Source organism: Cervus elaphus, chromosome X (genome assembly GCF_910594005.1).
Source record: "Cervus elaphus chromosome X, mCerEla1.1, whole genome shotgun sequence".
Classification (NCBI taxonomy): Eukaryota; Metazoa; Chordata; class Mammalia; order Artiodactyla; family Cervidae; genus Cervus; species Cervus elaphus.
In genome coordinates this window covers 132,122,515-132,141,616 of record NC_057848.1, presented here as the reverse complement: position 1 = coordinate 132,141,616, position 19,102 = coordinate 132,122,515, and the positions used below count along the sequence as shown (strand labels likewise).

Sequence of the window (19,102 nt, the reverse complement as noted above, 5' to 3'; positions counted from 1 at the left end):
CATAGCTCCAAATTCTTGCTTCTCAGAGGGTCACATTGATGCAGTTGACTGGTAATCAGGAGCCTGATCAGAAATACATGACAATGAGTTTTTTTTTTTAATAAATAAAGATTGATTACATTCCATGTTGAAAGTCAAAGTGTTAGTTACTCAGTTGTGTCTGACTCTTTGTGACCCCATTGACTGTAGCCTGCCTAGCTCCTCTGTCCATGGAATTCTGCAGGCAAGAATATTGGAGTGGGTTGCCATGCCCTCCTCCAGGGGATCTTCCCAACCCAGGGATCAAACCCACATCTCTTATGTCTCCTGCATTGGGAGACAGGTTCTTTACCACTAGTGCCACCTGGGCTGAATTTACATTCCATATTAAGCATTGATTATTGTATCCTGTTTTGTTTTGTTTTTAAGTAACTAGAGTTGACCTTTCAGGGACTCCCTTGGGCATTTTTTAAAACTTTTTATTTAGTATTGGGGTATAGCTGATTAGCAATGTCATGATAGTTCAGATGAACAGAAAAGGGACTCAGCCATCCATGTACATGTATCCCAGATGGGATTTTTTAAAATAGGCTTTAAAGAAGGGAACATTTACAAAAGTATGAACTGCATTAAGGGAACCAATAAGAGATGCTAAAACTTGCAGGAATTAGCCATGTTGGAGAGCCATTACTTGGCCTAACTGGGCATGGGGAAGAAATGAAGGAGTTAGAGGAAGACAACCATGGCCATGACCTCATACCACTGGGGAGAAAGTGTGGGGGCGGGAGAAGGGGGACAGAGATGTTGAAGTTAATGGAATATACACTCTGACCTTTCTCCCTTGCCCTTCACTCTCTTGGCACCTCCCACTCCTATGGCTTAGCCCAATGAGAAGTTAAAGGGCAGGAGTCCCCAGGCCATGTATTCCATGGGTGTCAGAGCAAGGTAGAGAAGGGTGGAAAATCAATTTGCAGAAGGGAGAAATGGGGAATAACCAGCACACGGCCTCAGCTTTTTTGAACAGTATTTATACAAAAGAACAAGTTGGGGAAATTGAAAACGGTTATCTGGTTTATAATTCAAGTCCCTCAGAAGATGATGCTTTTAAGGAACGTATTGTTTGCCTGTCATTCCAGTCCCTTATTGATCAAATTGTGGATATAATTGTTTGTTTACCTTACTATCTGACATTGTCTTCCTGGTCCCAGTCAGTGGAAATGCCTGGAGCTTATCTCTAAAGTGAGACAGATTTGAGCTTAAATTTTTTATCTGCTCCAAGGAAAGCACTGCATGTTTGTTGTTGTTGTTGTTGTTATTGTTTAATCATTCTTGTTGTTCAAATTCTGTCTTGAAATATTAAAAGTTAAAAGGATGATTCAAAGAAACCGGACTTCAAATTGCCTAGAGCAACATGATACAGAAGGTTCTCTGACTCTTCGACTGTTGAGGTAAGGGAAAAAGTAAACACGTTTATAAATGTCAGACACAGCCCCTCTAGGGGCTATTGATGCAGACAGCCAGAGACGGCATTAAAAAAATTATCTAAAGGGCTTGATTCAATATCATTGCTGACCAGAAGTCTGGGAAAGAACTGATGTTGATGTGCTTGAAAAGTCTTACCTATCCCCCATCAATGTCACTGCACACAAGACCCTCTTTAAAGGGGCCAGCAGCTGAGATAACAAAGTTGGTTTCTATCTTACTGCTCTACATTCAGTGCCTTGCTCTGTGCTTAAGTCACGTGTTACTGATTCAGAAACTCAACCAACATTTCTACTTCTTGGATGTGGTACACTCTTCTGAGAATTTCATTCAGTCCACATATGCCCTATCTCTGGTCATCACCATGATAATCAGTGTGGTTCCTTCCCACAGTGGGGTTTTATGTAAAAGTATTATTCTGTTAGTGTTCTCTGATTTTCTCTGCCCACCCTCCCTTCACGGATACACAGAGGGTCAATTTCACTCTCCTCCAGTCTACATTGTAGATGAAATAAAGAAATCTTAAAGATATTCAAAAAACTTCTAGCTTTGTGTTAAATGAAGAGTCTCAGAAATGTGTGTACCAGTTTTTCCTCTCCCAGAAATTAGTTGAGACAGAGTTTAGGCAAAGTGGGAAGAGATGGCAAAACAGAAGCCCAAATGGAAGAAGCACTGAATAGTGGGAAGAATGAATTTTCTGTCATAACAACCAGAGTGCTGAGTAAAAGGAATCCCCTCCCCCTCTCCTAGCCAACTGATAATCTCCAGACAAACACCTTTTGAAAATACTGGACATGTATAAGTCTCTTTTCCCACCCCACCTTTGACCACAAGATGGGGATGGCAGGTAAGAAAGGAGAATCTTTGCCCCTGGTAAGCTGGACCTAAACAGAAACATTTGGGAGTATCCTTTTTGAGCAGGGAAACAGTAGATAGAATTTACTGTCTCACATTCTTTTAAAGAGTTATATTGGAAGCATTACACAGAGTTACATTGGAAGCATTAAGCTCGCTGCTTGTGACTCAAACTCCAAATAATAATGGCTTAAATAAAAGGAAATGTATCTCTCATGTAAAAGAAGTCTACAAACATACATACTCCTTGCATCTTATGACTCTGCCAGCCTCCTTTCATCTCATAGTCTCAGGGAATGGAATAGCAATGGGAATTCCAGCCTTCATGTCCATATTCCAGGTAACAGGAAGGAAAGATGAGGGGACAATCTCTCCTTTAAGAAAACTTTCTGGGAGTTTCACTTGATATTTCCAATTATATCTATTTGCTAGAACTTGAAACCCAGCTTGAACATCTGGAAGTTCACATATTACTTGGAGAATTTTAAGCATTACTTTACTAGCATTTGAGATGAGTGCTATTGTGTGGTAGTTTGAGCATTCTTTGGCATTGCCTTTCTTTGGGACTGGAATGAAAACTGACCTTTTCCAGTCCTGTGGCCACTGCTGAGTTTTCCAACTTTGCTGGCATATTGAGTGCAGCACTTTCACAGCATCGTCTTTCAGGATTTGAAATAGCTCAACTGGAATTCCATCACTTCCACTAGCTTTGTTCGCAGTGATGCTTCCTAAGGCCCACTTGACTACACACTCCAGGATGTCTTACTCTAGGTGAGTGATCACACCATCGTGATTATCTGGGTCGTGAAGATCTTTTTTGTACAGTTCTTCTGTGTATTCTTGCCACCTCTTCTTAATATCTTCTGCTTCTCTTAGGTCCCTACCATTTCTGTCCTTTATTAAGCCCATCTTTGGGCTCCAAAATCACTGCAGATGGTGATTGCAGCCATGAAATTAAAAGACGCTTACTCCTTGGAAGGAAAGTTATGACCAACCTAGACAGTATATTAAAAAGCAGAGACATTATTTTGCCAACAAAGGTCTGTCTAGTCAAGGCTATGGTTTTTCCAGTGGTCGTGTATGGATGTGAGAGTTGGACTATAAAGAAGGCTGAGCACCGAAGAATTGATGCTTTTTTACTGTGGTGTTGGAGAAGACTCTTGAGGGTCCCTTGGACTGCAAGGAGATCCAAACAGTCCATCCTAAAGGAGATCAGTCCTGGGTGTTCATTGGAAGGACTGATGTTGAAACTGAAACTCCAATACTTCTCCCACCTGATGCGAAGAGCTGACTCACTTGAAAAGACCCTGATGCTGGGAAAGATTGAGGGTGGGAGGAGAAGGGGACGACAAAGGATGAGATGGTTGGATGGCATCACCGACTCGATAGACGTGGGTTTGGGTAGACTCTGGGAATTGGTGATGGACAGGGAAGCCTGGCGTGCTGTGGTTCATGGGGTCGCAAAGAGTCAGACACAACTAAGTGACTGAACTGAACTCAAGGAAGGCTGGAAAATTACAGCCTTTATTCTGAGCAGCAAAATCTGTGGGTTCCATTTCTAAGGAGAAAAAGGAAAACAGATATTGGGGTATAACTAACTGTGTCTTCCATGAAGATAATCACAGTGATCTTCTTTCATTTTGTTAAAAAGAAGACAACAGGCCCCAAATGGGGTCACTTATGCTAAGCCCCACGTCATCATGCTGTGCTGTGCTTGGTTGCTCAGTCGTGTCCAACTCTTTGTGACCCCATGGACTGTAGCCTGCCAAGCTCCTCTGTCCATGGGGATCCTCAAGGCAAGAATACTGGAGTGGGTTGCCATGCCCTCCTCCAGGGGATCTTCCCAACCCAGGGATCTAACTGGGGTCTCCTGCATTTCAGGCAGATTCTTTACCAGCTGAGCCACCAGGGAAGGCCTCCCACATCATCATACTGTGGCTTAATTACAATTTCAGCTCTCCTAGAAATGGAATTTTAAACCAGACAATCAGGAATTGCCTGATAAGCACAAGTTAGGTTAGCAAGATAGAGCCCTGTCATCTCCAAAGGGAAAGTAACGGTGCAATCACCAGTATACTTTTTGCCTAGTGTAACTTTCTTTTTCCTGCTCTCCTCTGCCTATAGAAATCTTTCATTTTGTACAGTGCCTTGAAGCTCCTTTCGTTTTGCTAGATCGAATGCTGCCTGATTCTTGAATCATTGAATAAAGCCAATAAAATCTTAAAATTTTTACTCAGTTGAATTTTGTTTTATAACAATTTATAATGGAATAAAAGATGGGAATTAACAGAAAATTAGAGAGGGAAAGAGATAAAATAACAGAAAAAATGCATAAATTCTTGGCATTTATCCTTTTTAAGAGTGGAGTATGGTAAAAAAAAAAATATTAACCTGTAATGTGGCAACAGATATATGAACAGCCAATTTTAATATATTTATACTATGTGCAGTAGAAGATGTAATACAGTAGGATCAGAAGACAGACATTTATTCAAGATTGGAGCCTGGTCAAAGAGGGCTATTGTCAAGGGCCAGTTTCATAATTTGCATGGCCCCATGCAAAATGAAAAGACAAAGCCTTGTTCAAAAAGGACATCACTAATGCCACATGCAAGTGAGGCAATAAAAAACAGAGAACATGCATTTTGTGTTTATCTCCTCAGTTCACACGCATGTGTCATTGTCTCCTTGGGCTTCACTTACAAAACACAAGTTCAAAGATAAAATTATTGTTTCATGACAGTGACTTCAGGGTGTTAAAACAATGGCAGGACCCTCTTGATCGTGGAGCCCTGTGGGACTGCACAGGTCACATGCCCAGCAAGCCAGTCCCAAGTGCTGTCGTAGACATGTGCCACTCATTTCCCTCTTCAAGAAAGGACTCTCTCTAAATAACAGACTGGGAACTGCTGTATAGCACAGGGAACCACACTTTAATAACGTGTAATAGAAAAGAATTTGAAAAAGAACATACATATGTACATGTGTGTGTGTGAGAGAGAGAGTAGCTCAGTTGTGTCCAGTGCTATGTGACCCTATGGACTGTAACCCACCAGGCTCCATTGTCCATGGGATTCTCCAGACAAGAATGCTGGAGAGGGTTGCCATTCCCATCACCAGGGGATCTTCCCACCCAGGGATTGAACCTGGGTCTCCTACATTGAGGGCAGATTCTGTACTGTCTGAGTCACCAGGAAAGCCCATATATGTGCATGTGTATGAATATGTACATAACAGAATCACTTGGCTGTACAATTGAAACAAACAACATTGCAAATTAACTACATCAATAGAAAAGATTTAAAAATTTGACAGAAAGGGGAAAAAAGAGAAAAGAAAGGACCCTCTGCCCAGGCGAGGAGTGTGGTTAGCTCGTGAGCTCTAGATGTGATTTTTTTCAGAATCTGTCTCAACTTTAGAGCCTGCTTGGCAACATTCTTGGGGAAGCACAATCCAAGAATTAAGCAAAAGCAGTCTTGTTAAGGGGCTTCCCTGGTGACTCAATGGTAAAGAATCTGCCTCTAAGGCAAGAGACGTGGGTTCGATCCCTAGCTCGGGAAAATCCCCTGGAGGAGGGCTTGGCAACTCACTCCAGTATTCTTGCCTGGAGAATCCCATGGACAGAGGAGCCTGGTGAGCTACAATCCATAGGGTTGCAAAGAGTCAGACATGACTGAAACAACTGAGCATACATGCACAGCCTTCTCAGGGCAACTCCCAGTGATGACTGAGCAAAGCTCTGGTACTCCAGACTGGCCATTTCCACCCAACTTGGGGCTCCTCTGATGGTACCCTTTGCTTGGGGCTCCTGCTGAGTGGTCAGCAGTTAGATCTGCAATGCTGCCCAATTCCACTTCTGCCCTTTTCCTTTTCTACTAAACTTTTTGCATTCCTAGTTTCAACTCAATATCTGCTACCCACAGAATCCTTAATCTATGACAGCCTCATTTGGAAATTAGGTCTAGAACAATGGATACAGAGCACTTCCCTGGTGGTACAGTGGATAAGAATCTGCCTGCCAATGCTGGGGACATGGGCTCAATCCCTGGCCTGGGAATATTCCACAAGCTGAGGAGCAAATAAGCCCATGGGCTACAGCTACTAGGTCCATGCTCTGGAGCCCGGGAGCCACAGCTACCGACGCCCATGTGCTTAGAGCCTGTGCTCCAAAACAAGAGAAGCCACCACAATGAGAAGCCCTTGCACTGCAATGAAGAGGAGTCCCTGCTTATGGAAACTAGAGAAAGCCCACGCAGCAACAAAAACCCATTGCAACCATAAGTAAATAAATAAATAATGGCAAAAAAAATCATATAGAGGAAGAATGAAGCCCCGGAGGCAGCACATTAACAGAAAAATATGAACCACTGTGCTGCTCTTGCTGGTGCATAGAATATGTGTGTGTTGGGAGTAGGGAGTAGGGAAGCAGAATGTAGAGGAGCGTGGAGGGCCAAACCAGGAAATTGACATTGACAATACAGCTAGACTGCATCTCTTACTCAGAGTTTACCTAATAGCAATATTTTAAAAATTAAAGTGTTAGCTCTTCAATAGTGATACGTATGTAAATCAAGCATGCTTGCTAAGGGTCTATGTGGTGTATCATTCAGAAATAACTTCAGCGCTGCTGTGAGCATGTATTAACCTTTGTAAGTGCATTTCCTGGTTTTGACAATGCATTAATAACATAATTATAGGAGTTTCTTAGGAAGAAATCACTTAAAAAAGATGCAATAATCCAAGTTAGAGTCGAATTTAACCCAAAATTAAATTAATTTTAAATTAATTAAATTTAAAATCCACAGGTTGAAAGGATTTATAACACACATATACAGTCATATTATTCTCACAAAATTGTTTAATTTCAGAAGTAAATAAAACAATTTCCTGTAAGTATTCTGAAAATAAAGACATATTTTAAAAAGATATTAAAGTGAAGTGAAGTTGCTCAGTCATGTCCTACTCTTTGCAACCCCATGGACTGTGTAGCCCACCAGGCTCCTCTGTCTGTGGGGATTCTCCAGGCAAGAATACTGGAGTGGGTTGCCATTTCCTTCTCCAGTGGATCTTCCTGACCCAGGGATTGAACCTGGGTCTCCCACACTGCAGGCAGATTCTTTACCATCTGAGCCACCAGGGAATCCCTAAAAAAAGATATTAAATGAAAATGCCAAATAGATCCTAGATCTATGTTTAGGTATAATCATCATCCCAATTAAATCAATCACCAGAGTTTTTAACTGATGAAATGATTCTAAAATTCGTTTAACTCTACAGGAATATATTAACAGAAAGAATATGTGAGAAGATAACAAATAATTTGTAAAAAAGAATATTAAGAAGGGATTCATCTTTCCTTCTGGTAAAACCTACTATAAAGTGACAACAAGTAAATCAATGTGGCGTTGATGGCAATGTGGCAAAAATAAGCAGGTCAATAAAACAGAAAAAACAGTTCAAAACCAGATCCAGGATTTATCATATGATATAAAACAAATCAGTGGGAAATGAAAAGATTTTTTCAACAGATAGTTTTGTTATGATTGATTAACTATTTGTGTGTGTGTATGTGTGGAGGGGTGTTATTTAGAACCTCATTCTACAGCACATAACAAAATCCATACCAATAGATTAGGATTAAATAATTCATTTTTAAAATATCAAACCATCAAAAAAAAAAACAAAAGAAAACATAGATTTTAATCCCTTCCAGTCTCTAAGTTTAAAAGCAATGGAAGGGAGTTCCCTAGTCATCTAGTGGTTAGGATTCAGAGCTTTCACTGTCATGGCCTGGGTTCAGTCCCTGGGTAGGGAACTAAGATGCCACAAGCCAAGTGGCATGGCCAAATAAATAAATAAATTTTGTTTGAAAGCAAGGATTATTTCACTAGAGAATAGGTAGGATCACATACACTGAAATTTTCTGCATATCTAAAATGCCATGTGTGTGTTTAGTCGCTCAGTCGTGTGCCCTCATGGACTGTGGACTGCCAGGCTTCTCTGTCCATGGGGATTCTCCAGGCAAGAATACTGGAATGGGTTACCATGCCCTCCTCCAAGGGATCTTCCCAATCTGGGATTGAACCCAGGTCTCCTGCATTGCAGGCGGCTTCTTTACTGACTGAGCCACTAGGAAAGCCCATAAATACTGGAGTGAGTAGCCTATCCCTTCTCCAGGAGATCTTCCTGACCCAGGAGTCAAACTGGGGTCTCCTGTATTGCAGGTGGATTCTGTACCAGCTGAGCTACCAATACTGCCACAGATTTAGGGTAAGGACTGAAGGCTGTGTGACTTTGTTCTGATTGGTGGGTGGTGAGATATCAGGGCGGTGTTCCAGGAATCTTGCGCTCAGCTTGAAGTTACCATCCTCCACCTGGATGAGATCCTTAGTTCCTTTGCTCAGTTGTGTCTGACACTCCATGACCCCATGGACTGTAGCCCACCAGGCTCCTCTGTCCATGGGATTTTCCAGGCAAAAATACTGGACTGGGTTGCCATTTCTTTCTCCAAGGGATCTTCCTGACCCAGGGATCGAATCCAGGTCTCCCACATTGCAGGCAGACTCTTTACTGCCCGAACCACCAGGGAAGTCCAAAACAACACTATAAACAATACTAAAATATGAGTTGTAAAAAGCTACCTGCAGTGAAAATACCAAGTAAGTGGTTAATGCTATTTTATAAAGCACTCATAGAATCAACTACAAAAAGACAGGCGTTGATCATCCACTACAGAAGAAATTGAACTGGCTATTAAATATGTGAAAAAATTGTTTCATTAATAACCAAAGAAACACTGATTTTTAGAATTCCAGCACCATGTTGACTTTTCAAGTTAATGGTTAAAAAGTTAACTTGCTTGATGTTGCAGTTGGGGTAGTAAGAAGACAGCCATTCTTAGATATTGCTGATGAGGTGCAAAACTGGACAATTTTTCAGACAAGAAATTGGGTAATTTCAATCAAAGAGCTTTAAAGATGCTGCTACTGTCTTGCCCAATAATTCTATTTTTAGGATTCTATCTCAAGGAAATTCTAAAAAATATGTACCATAACTTATGCACAAAAATGTTCAACTCCATGTTTATTATATAAAATAAATGGAAAGTATTAAATGTTTAATGTGATGATTAAGTAAATTATAGTCCATGACATTAATTCTTTAGAAATTAAAATGTGGGCATGTATGAGTCATTATTCAAGTATTTTTAGTCATTTGCTCATTGAAATCTCACTACAAGGGTACTGGATATCTTCTCTTGGCCTTTGAGGTGTACTCACCACTTTTCCCTAGCCTATTATGTCCCTTGAAGGCTGACTTGTATGAACTGCATCAACAGGTTTCTTTGCCTTCTAGCTTCTGGTTGTCTTAGGTCAATGGAGAGAACCAGCAGGAGATTGTTGGAGGGTGAGAGGTAGGGGGTTTATGTGTCCTGGATAACTCTCTCTGGGCTTCCTGTGGGCTGATTGCCTTTCAGAACTAAAGGTCACAGCTGGTATCAGGCAACCCTTTCCAAACACCTCTTTCACCAGGTTCAGATTACTGCTGTCTACTCCTACCCCTTTATAGTGATGTCACCAGGCTGGAGGTACTGTGCAATTCCTTGTGGTTTTTCTCCATCTTCCCATATCTTTTTATTTTTTAAATAAATTCATCTGTACTACTTTTTTGGGGCTGCACTGCGAGGCATCAGTCAATCAGTTCAATTGCTCAGACATGTCTGACTCCTTGTGAGCCCATGGACTGCAGCACGCCAGGCTTTCCTGTCCACCATCAACTCCCAGAGCTTGCTCAAACTCATGTCCATTGAGTTGGTGATGCTATTCAACCATCTCATCCTCTGTTGTCCCCTTCTCCTGCCTTCAATCTTTCCCAGTATCGGGGTCTTTTCCAATGAGTCAGTTCTTCACATCAGGTGGCCAAAGTATGGGAGCTTCAGCTTCAGCATAAGTCTTTCCAATGAATATTCAGGACTGATTTCCTTTAGGATTGGCCGGTTTGATCTCCTTGCAGTCCAAAGGACTCTCAAGAGTCTTCTCCAAAACCACAGCTCAAAAGCATCAATTCTTCAGCTCTAAGCTTTCTTTATAGTCCAACTTTCATACCCATACATCAATACTGGAAAAACCATGGCCTTATCTAGATGGACCTTTGTCAGCAAAGTAAGGTCTCTGCTTTTTAATACGCTGTCTAGGTTGGTCAAAGCTTTTCTTCCAAGGAGCAATCATCTTTTAATTTCATGGCTGCAGTCACTATCTGCAGTGATTTTGGAGCCCAAAATATAATGTCTATCACTGTTTCCATTGTTTCCCCATTTATTTGCCATGAAGTGATGGGACCAGATGCCATGATCTTAGTGTTGAGTTTTAAGCCAGCTTTTTCACTCTTCTCTTTCACTTTCAAGAGGTTCTTTAGTTCTTCTTCACTTTCTGCCATAAGGGTGGTGTCATCTGCATAACTGAGGTTATTGGTATTTCTCCTGGCACTCTTGATTCCAGCTTGTGCTTCATCCAGCCCAGCATTTTACATGATGTACTCTGCAGATGAGTTAAATAAGCAGGGTGACAATATACAGCCTTGACATACTCATTTTCTAATTTGGAACCAGTCTGTTGTTCTACGTCCAGTTATAACTGTTGCTTTTTGACCTGTGTACAGATTTCTCAGGAGGCAGGTAAGGTGGTCTGGTATTCCCAACTCTTTAAGAATTTTCCACAGTTTGTTGTGATCTACAACAGTCAAAGGCTTTAGCCTAGTCAATGAAGCAGAAGTAGATGTTTTTCTGGAATTCTCTAGTTTTTCTATGATCCAGAGGGTGTTGGCAACTTGATCCCTGGTTCCTCTGCCTTTTCTAAATCCAGCTTGAACATCTGGAAGTTCTCAGTTCACATACTGTTGAAGCCTAGCTTAAAGGATTTTGAGCATTACTTTGCTAGAATGTGAAATGAGTGCAATTGTGTGGTAGTTTGAACATTCTTTGGCATTGCCCTTCTTTGGGACTGGATTGAAAACTGACCTTTTCCAGTCCTGTGATCACTGCTGAGTTTTCCAAATTTGCTGGCATATTGAGTGCAGCACTTTCACAGAATCATCTTTTAGGATTTGAAATAGCTCAACTGGAATTCCATCATCTCCACTAGCTTTTGTTCATAGCAATGCTTTCTAAGGCCCACTTGACTTCACTTTCCCGGATGTCTGGCTCTAGGTGAGTGATCACACCATTGTGGTTATCTGGGTCATGAAGATCTTTTTTGTGTAGTTCTTCTGTGTATTCTTGCCATGTCTTCTTAATATCTTCTGCTTCTGTTAGGTCCATACCTTTTCTGTCCTTTATTGTGCCCATCTTTGCATGAAATGTCCCCTTGGTATCTCTAATTTTCTTTAAGAGATCTCTAGTCTTTGCCTTTCTATTGTATTCTTCTTTTTCTTTGCATGGATCACTGACAAAGGCTTCCTTATCTCTCCTTGCTATTCTTTGGAACTCTGCATTCAAATGGGTATAGCTTTTTCCACTGTGGGATGTGGGATCTTAATTCCCCAACCAGGGATTGAACCCTCCCCCGTCCCCTGCATTAGAAGTCAGAGTCTTAATCACTGGACTACCGGAGAAATCCCTTCCCATATCTTTTAAAATATTTCCTTTGTAATACTTTCTCCAAATGAAGTTTCCTGTTTTCTGCTGGAACCTTGACAGACACAACAACTTAAGAGATACTATGGCTGAGATAGGCAGAGAGAAGTTAAGTAATTTGCCCAAGGTTCCAAAGGAGGAAATGATACTTGTAGGATATGTCACAATTATTTATGTATCTATCTTAAACTAACTTGCATTTTTTATTAGAAAAGATAAGCATAATATTCAGTACAAATAAGCAAAATGAAGAGAGAAAATACATTTCTGCCCATCTATTCCATCCATTATATATTTAATAAGATTCCCACATTTTAATCTCCAAATTCCTACATTGAGCCTCAGGCTTTATATTCAATTTCTTATCATATATGCTTCATTTGGATGTCTCAAAGGCACTTGAAACTCAACATGTCCAAAAACAAGTTCTTTCGTGATCTTCCAAATCCTATCCACAACCAAGTCCTGTCAATTTTACATGTAAATGTCTCTAGTATGTCCATATCTCTCCAGCTCCACTGCCACCACCCACCTTAGTCCAAGACACCACCATCTCTTTCTTCGGAGAACTCCAAATCTTGGTCTCCCTGTATTTATCCATCTACTCTTGTCCACTTCAATCTATTATTCATATGGCAGACAGAGAGACCTTTTCAAAATTCCATCCAGTCATAGCGCCCCTTGCTTAAAACCAGGAAGTGGCTTCCACTGGTTTAGAATACAGACCAAGGATCTTATTTTGGCCCAGCTGATCTCAGCAACTTTGCCTCCTGTGCTTCTCTCCTTGCCATAGCTCCATGGGTTGGCTTTCAACTGTTCCAATGAACTATGCTTCTTTCTACTATGGGGCCTCCTTGTTCTCTCTTTCTGGAACATTTTTACACACACCCTCCCTGGCAATGTTAACTTCCAGAATGGTCTAGACACTCTGACACTTTATTGCTATGGACCTTTCCAAAATAATATTTATCAGAGTTTGAACTGACACGCCAACCATGTGGTTTACTTCCTCCACAGCTCCTCTAGTAAGCTGTATGGCAATGAAGGTCTCCAACTGTCTTGTGTCACCTGTGTATCCCAAGTACCTTGTCCCATGCCTAGCCCATTGTATGAAATCAAATATTTGAATGAAAATAATGCAGTGGGACTAATGAGAAAGTTGGACAGAATCATATTAGAAAGTGCTGAATTCTTTATTATTTCCTGTTTCTTTGCTTCCAAGTCTAAAAATGATACCAATTTAGTCATGTTTCAACTCCTTTACTAGAAAGTAAAAACTATTAAAACTGGATAAAGAAAAAAATTAAATTTGTATTTTAGTTTCCTCAAGAAGATACTATTTGATACGAATGGAGGTATCAGGGTAGGCGGGTATGCAAGAGAAATGTTTGTAAGTGCCAATAGATTTTCATTAATTTCTTAGAGTTCTCAACATTTACTCTGAATTCACGTCAAAATTACATCTTTTTGAGGGCTCTAGTGATGACAAATCCAGCTCTAGGAGGATAAGGTGGAAATTAAGGGATAAAACTAGCAAAACAAGAGACTGATTGAACAATAAAACATATGCACTTAATATTCCTTCCAGTTGAACGGGAAATAAGCTTTCTTTTTTAAAATTTGTTTCTGCACTTTAGTCATTCATTGACCTTCGCTTTTAAACTGTACGTCCCACTTAATCTGTGATTTTGAGTTCTTAACTTTTTTGCCTACTTGCTTCGAGTTTGCTAAAGAACTTCAGCTTGAAAAACCCTATAGACCCCCAATAACTGCCAAATCTTCCCCTAGGGACACCTCTCACTGCGCCCCGCCCCCTCTCGAGGGAGGGACCGCGACTGCGCAGACCTCCCTGTGATGTCACAAAAGAGCCAAACCAGGTGGCGGGGAGTTGGGGGGGGGGCAGCCCTGCTATCGGCCTTTCAGGTCCGCTTCCTTCCCTAAGACCACCCCACTACCCCCGCCCAGTCCTCCCCTTTTAGTTAAATCGTTAAGAATAAAAGCACCAGGTTGAATCTCCACGTGGCCACGCCCATACTCTCGTCAGGCCACACCCCCTACTTGGGTGGCGTCCCCCAGGCACCACCGGCAGGAGGGCTCCCGCGCGCGGCGCGTATGGGCGGGGAAGGCGGAGCCAGGCCTCTCCAGCGCCTAGTCTTTCGGCCCCATAGCGGGCCTGGCTCCCCGGGCTGGGCTCTAAGAGTGCCGATCCCGGCCAGCTTGGGCGGGAGAGGCGCGCGCCCCTGAGTGAGGGGTGAAGGAGAGTAGAACATCGCCCCCAGCCCCGCTCCCCCTCCCCCGCCCCGCGCTCCAGATCAATGAGCGCACCCAACTCGGCTGCCCCCTTCAGCAACGGCCGCCGCGGCGGGAATGGGCGCGAGTTACAACGCTCGCCGGGAGTCGGAAACCTCCCGGCCCAGATTCTGGAGGCCGCCAACATCGCGGGCGTAGCCTCGTCCTCCTCGTCCGGGAACACCAGTTCAGAGTGGTTGACCTCCCACCAGCATTCCAGCTGCCTGTCGAACACGTCCACAGCAGCGGACGCCAGATACACCCGAGGCTGCAGCGCGCCCTCCCGACTCATCCCGGGTTTTGGCTTAAGAACTGACACAGGTCTCAGGGTTGGCATCTGGGGCTTTGGCGCCCGCGGCCTGAACGACAGGGTCCGTATGTCTGCCTTCCGCCCGACCACCACAGACGAGGCCGCCTCGGCCTCTAACCTGGGCCCCAACAACCCCCGGGTATCCGTACAAGGATCTGTCCCGCCCTCAAGGTCTCCCCGATTGCCCCTACAGAACACCTTGCACTCAGCACCGGACTCCACCCGGACATCAATAGGAGACACTCCTAGTCCCACTAACACCTTCAGAGGGTCGGTGCAGGGGTCCATCTCGCCCGTGAAGCCCGCCTTTATCAAAATATCGGCACCAGCACCTCCACCACCCAATAACACTCCCCCAGTGTCACTTCTTGGATTAACCTCGCCCTCAGTATCCGGCTCCCCCTTGGGTTCGGAGCAGGGACCACCCAAACCCAGTAACTCCCCCGCACTGTCAGGACAGGAGTCCAACCGTGTCTCCATGCCCGACTTCCAGCAGTTAGCTGCAAAAAGATCTGCCCCGCTCTCAGCCTTGTCCCGAGAGTCGGTACAAGAGTCTACCCCGCCCTCGGTGGTCAGCTTTCCTGAGAGTTTGGTGCGAGGATCTATCACGATTTCGGACTCCTCCCGAGTGTCGATTCGAGGGTCCCCGCCGCCCTCAGATCTTAGCACCCCTCGGAGTTCGATACCAGGACCTCTTACTCCCGTGAACTCTCAAGTGTCCACACAAGAGTCCACTCAGCTCTCAGAGCAAAGTTACCCCCAAAGATTAGTGGAAGGATCGGCTCCACCCCCGGTTTCCCCCGGGGTACCAGTACCAGGGGTCGCTCCGCCCTTGGAGCCCGGCTCCGCCCAGGAATCGGTGGAGGAATCGGCTCCGCCTTCGGGCTCCCCCCGAGACTCGGTAGAAAAGTCCGCTCCGCCCTCGGCCAGACCCACTCCTGTACCCACGCCCCGGGAGAGCCGCAACCAGAGCATGGAGAGTCTGCAGAAGACGAGTGACGCGGGCCAGATGTTCGACGTAGTCGTGATAGGAGGCGGCATTTCAGGTCAGTCTGGACCGTAGCACTAGCCTGAGGGACCCTGGCCGGCCAAGTGTGGGGACTTGCCGTCTGAAAGTGGCGTTTGGGGGCGGAGGTGGGGGGGAGGTGGGGGGGGGGTCTCCCTTGTGCATGCGAGACTGCTACAGCTGCCGGGCCCCCGATCCTGCGAGGAGGGAATGGGATTGAGCCGGTGGTGTGACCTGGGGGAGGCAGGCACAATAATTTTTACTACTACTACGAAATACTAATATTTAATTAGCTCTTGCTGTGCAGTTGCATTTAGCAGTTTACGTGGATTTTCTCAGTCCTCAGCGGTCCTGTGAGGTGGGTACTCTACTCGTCCCTATTTTACAAAACCTAGAAACGGAGGTAACTCTGAGAAGTCACGTCACCCAGCTGGGAAAGTGACAATGGTTTTCTCTCACGTGAGACCCTTACTCCTAATTCCGGCGGTGGTTGTTCTGCCTTGCTGATTTCACGCCCTTTGCCCCAAACAGAACAACAGTTTATGGATTTTTGTAGTATATCGAAGTAGTAATAGTGTTGTTCCAGTCCTGCTATTCTCCAAGTGTTTTTCCTTAGAAAATCTGGTAACTGGAGAGGAAGGAGGAAGAATCTTTTAGGAAAAGGTTTCTTTCTTTAAAAAAAAAAAAAGGTGGGGGCAGGGGGAGAAACATGGGCTCTTAGTTTTAACCTACTCCAACCCCCCCCCTTTTTTTAGAACTCATTTATTGCTCAAAGGGAATCCCTCTGTGAAGCAGGGGCTGCGGGCAGATAAGGGAATACCTTGTTTGTGTCTTTCTCCACCGACTGAATCTTGCCCTGTTATGAGGAAGCTGGCAAGCCTATGTTCCTCTAGTCCCGGTTTGGGTTTGTAGCTGACCAACTGAGTGGTGTAGGAAGTTTCCTCGGATCTTCCTGGAAACCTCCTCATGATTGAAACATTAAATTGTCACTTATGATGTCATAATTGGTAAAATGTTTGAAATTTAAGAATTGTGTTTCACATCTAGATAGAGTCCCACACTAGTTTGTCCACGACCAGGGAGGATGTTAATCACTTCTGAAATATACCTGCAGGATCTAATTTAGAAGGAGGGAGAAATGAGGTGGGAGGGAGTAAGTAGGATGCCTCCAAGTAGCCATTTTTATGTATAATCCTTTGAGGAGACTCTGAACATGCTTACAAATGAATTTTGCTTGGAGATAGCTTTTGACTTGGCCTGTTTCACGTAACATTTTTAACCACCAGGGAAGAAACTGACTTGAGCTATTGCTCTGACAACTCCAGTCAGGGCCAGCAAAAACACATGTATGTCAGAGCATTAGGAAAGCAGATCTTGGTTGAGAGTATGAAAAAGTATTTCTCTTATTCCCCTTCATTCATTTATTAGCTTCTTTATTCATTCAGCAAACACTTGTTGAGTGCCTGCAATGAAGTAGACTGGTGTTTCTAAAAGCCTGATTCTTGTATGCAAGCCCCTCCTAGATAAGCAATGTGATTGTTCATCACTGGAAAATAAAGATGATGATAATGTGTTGTGTAAATTGACTAGGAGTTCCGTCTCCGTTCCCCATTTCCATATCATTCATATTTCACAGTTTAGGGTTCTTACTGTGATTTTATGCCTGTCTTCTTCTTGTTCTAGTATCCCTTAAGGAGCATTTTGTCTTTTACTTTTTCTCTGTCTGATGACTGGCTCTTCTCCCTTTCCACACTTTACTCGAAGTAGTTGGTCATGAACAGAATTGGATTTACCATGTAGCTGATGTAAGGTTCTACAGCCTTAAAACTGCAGGTCCCTTCTGGTTCTCATCCTAAAAAAAATAACCAGTTTCATACTGAGTCTTGTATTTGTAATTTTGTATTCTTTTTTTTTCTTGAAGAGGCAACCAAATTATGTAAGCTTTAGGCTCCTCAAAATCTGGATCTTTCCATGGTCACTAAGAATTATTACTTTGTTCATTTCCACATGAGAGAAGAAGAGAGTATTTCTTGCATGGTAGTTCACACTCCTATTCCAGAACCCAACTTCCACTTCATCAGTGACAGTGGAGAAGGCACTGGGATTCCTTTAATATCATCTCTTATCAGTCAGATTTGATTTTAACACCAAAATTGACCAGAAACATTGCTTTCTGGCTGTGGTGTCTTGCCAGATGCTTCACAACTAAAATGAAAGAAAGTAGATGTAAGTCTAGCTCAGGATAAAACCTGCACATAGACAGGGTGTTTCCCAAGCAGGTGAGAGAGGTTACTTTGCAATGGTTCTTGAGCTCTGAAACACATCATCTTTGTGTGTTCTTAGGAGTATCCCATGAGTTACTTAATAGTCCCCATATCAGTTTTAAATGCTTTTGGGTATTTCTTAAAACTCTTGTCAGAACTGGCACATTTTAATGTGCCACATATATACATACTTACAATATATGGCCAATACTTTGCATCTGCTGTGTTATTCCTGTTATATAACAAAATAGCTCTGCAAAACATACAAATCCTAAATTCCTCAAAAGCAATCCATATGCATGGAATTATCTTTCATTTTTTGTAACTATCTCTGCACAAAGAACAGCAACATCTTAAGGTATCTCCCTTTTGTCATTAAAAATCTTAGAACTGAGCATGTCTTACAACCACAAGATCCCTTTTTCCTCCCACTCACCAGTTAAATTTTATGTATTTAATTGAGAAGGGGCAACCCTTGCTACTCATTTGTAAGTAGTGTTATGGTATCTTCAATGTGCTCTGACCCTTCATCCATCGTCTGTCATCCATCACCAAGTCCTTTCTGGAACTTCTTTCATGCTTTTTGTGACATCATCAGATCATGAATTTTTATCCTACACTGATTGCTCCTTTTCTAGTCCTTTCATTGGGCCCATATTCTTGCAACCTTCTGGTTTTGAAATGGCCTCAAGGTTCAGTTATTCATCACTTTGGGGCTAATATGCACTCTCCTCCTCTCTTTTTCATTCTAGGACTTCACCTTTCACTTTATCTACACAAAGCTCTTAAGTCTCTAGTTTGAATCCTTTGCTTTGTCCCAACTCCTGTCCCATAGCTTATCTGCTCTTGGATATTTATACTTCAGAGTTGACTGTCTTATTCTTACTTCATATTCAACATGTTCCAAAGCCTCCTTGTTGTCCAACCCAGCTTCTCTTACTCACTTCCTCAACTCTGTTCTTGGCACCACTATCCTTTCCATCATTTGGGGCACTCCTTCTGTTTTATCTTCTATGGCCAATCAACAGATCCTTCTAACGCCTCCTCGAAGCTCTTTCATCTCTTGTATGTCCGCCATCCCCAGGAAGGACCCTTAACCCCTTTGACTAACCAGGTTTTAACTATCTTCCTAATGACCACCCTTTGGGGTCTCCCTTCATGTCCATCCCAGACTTGATTTTTTAAAAATACTTCTTTCATCAGCTTGTTCTGCTCAAGACATTCAGTGGTCTATTGCCAGCCTCTCAAGCTCCCTTCCCCACCCCACACAAGTATCTAGTCCCACC

The 19,102-nt window shown here is 43.2% G+C and overlaps 1 protein-coding gene and 1 long non-coding RNA gene across 2 annotated transcripts in view; one reads left to right on the top strand and one right to left on the bottom strand.

Annotated features, from left to right (window-relative positions):
• LOC122689561 overlaps window positions 1–15,481 on the bottom strand; it is a 29,021-nt gene extending 13,540 nt beyond the window's left edge. Inside the window, exon 1 of the long non-coding RNA XR_006339851.1 lies at window positions 15,362–15,481. This is a non-coding gene — a long non-coding RNA (uncharacterized LOC122689561). The remainder of the gene's footprint in view (window positions 1–15,361) is intronic.
• Window positions 15,312–19,102, top strand: part of MAOA (monoamine oxidase A) — a 79,537-nt gene continuing 75,746 nt past the window's right edge. Inside the window, exon 1 of the mRNA XM_043896123.1 lies at window positions 15,312–15,592. Coding sequence (XP_043752058.1) covers window positions 15,520–15,592 — 73 coding nt within the window. The 5' untranslated portion in view covers window positions 15,312–15,519. The remainder of the gene's footprint in view (window positions 15,593–19,102) is intronic.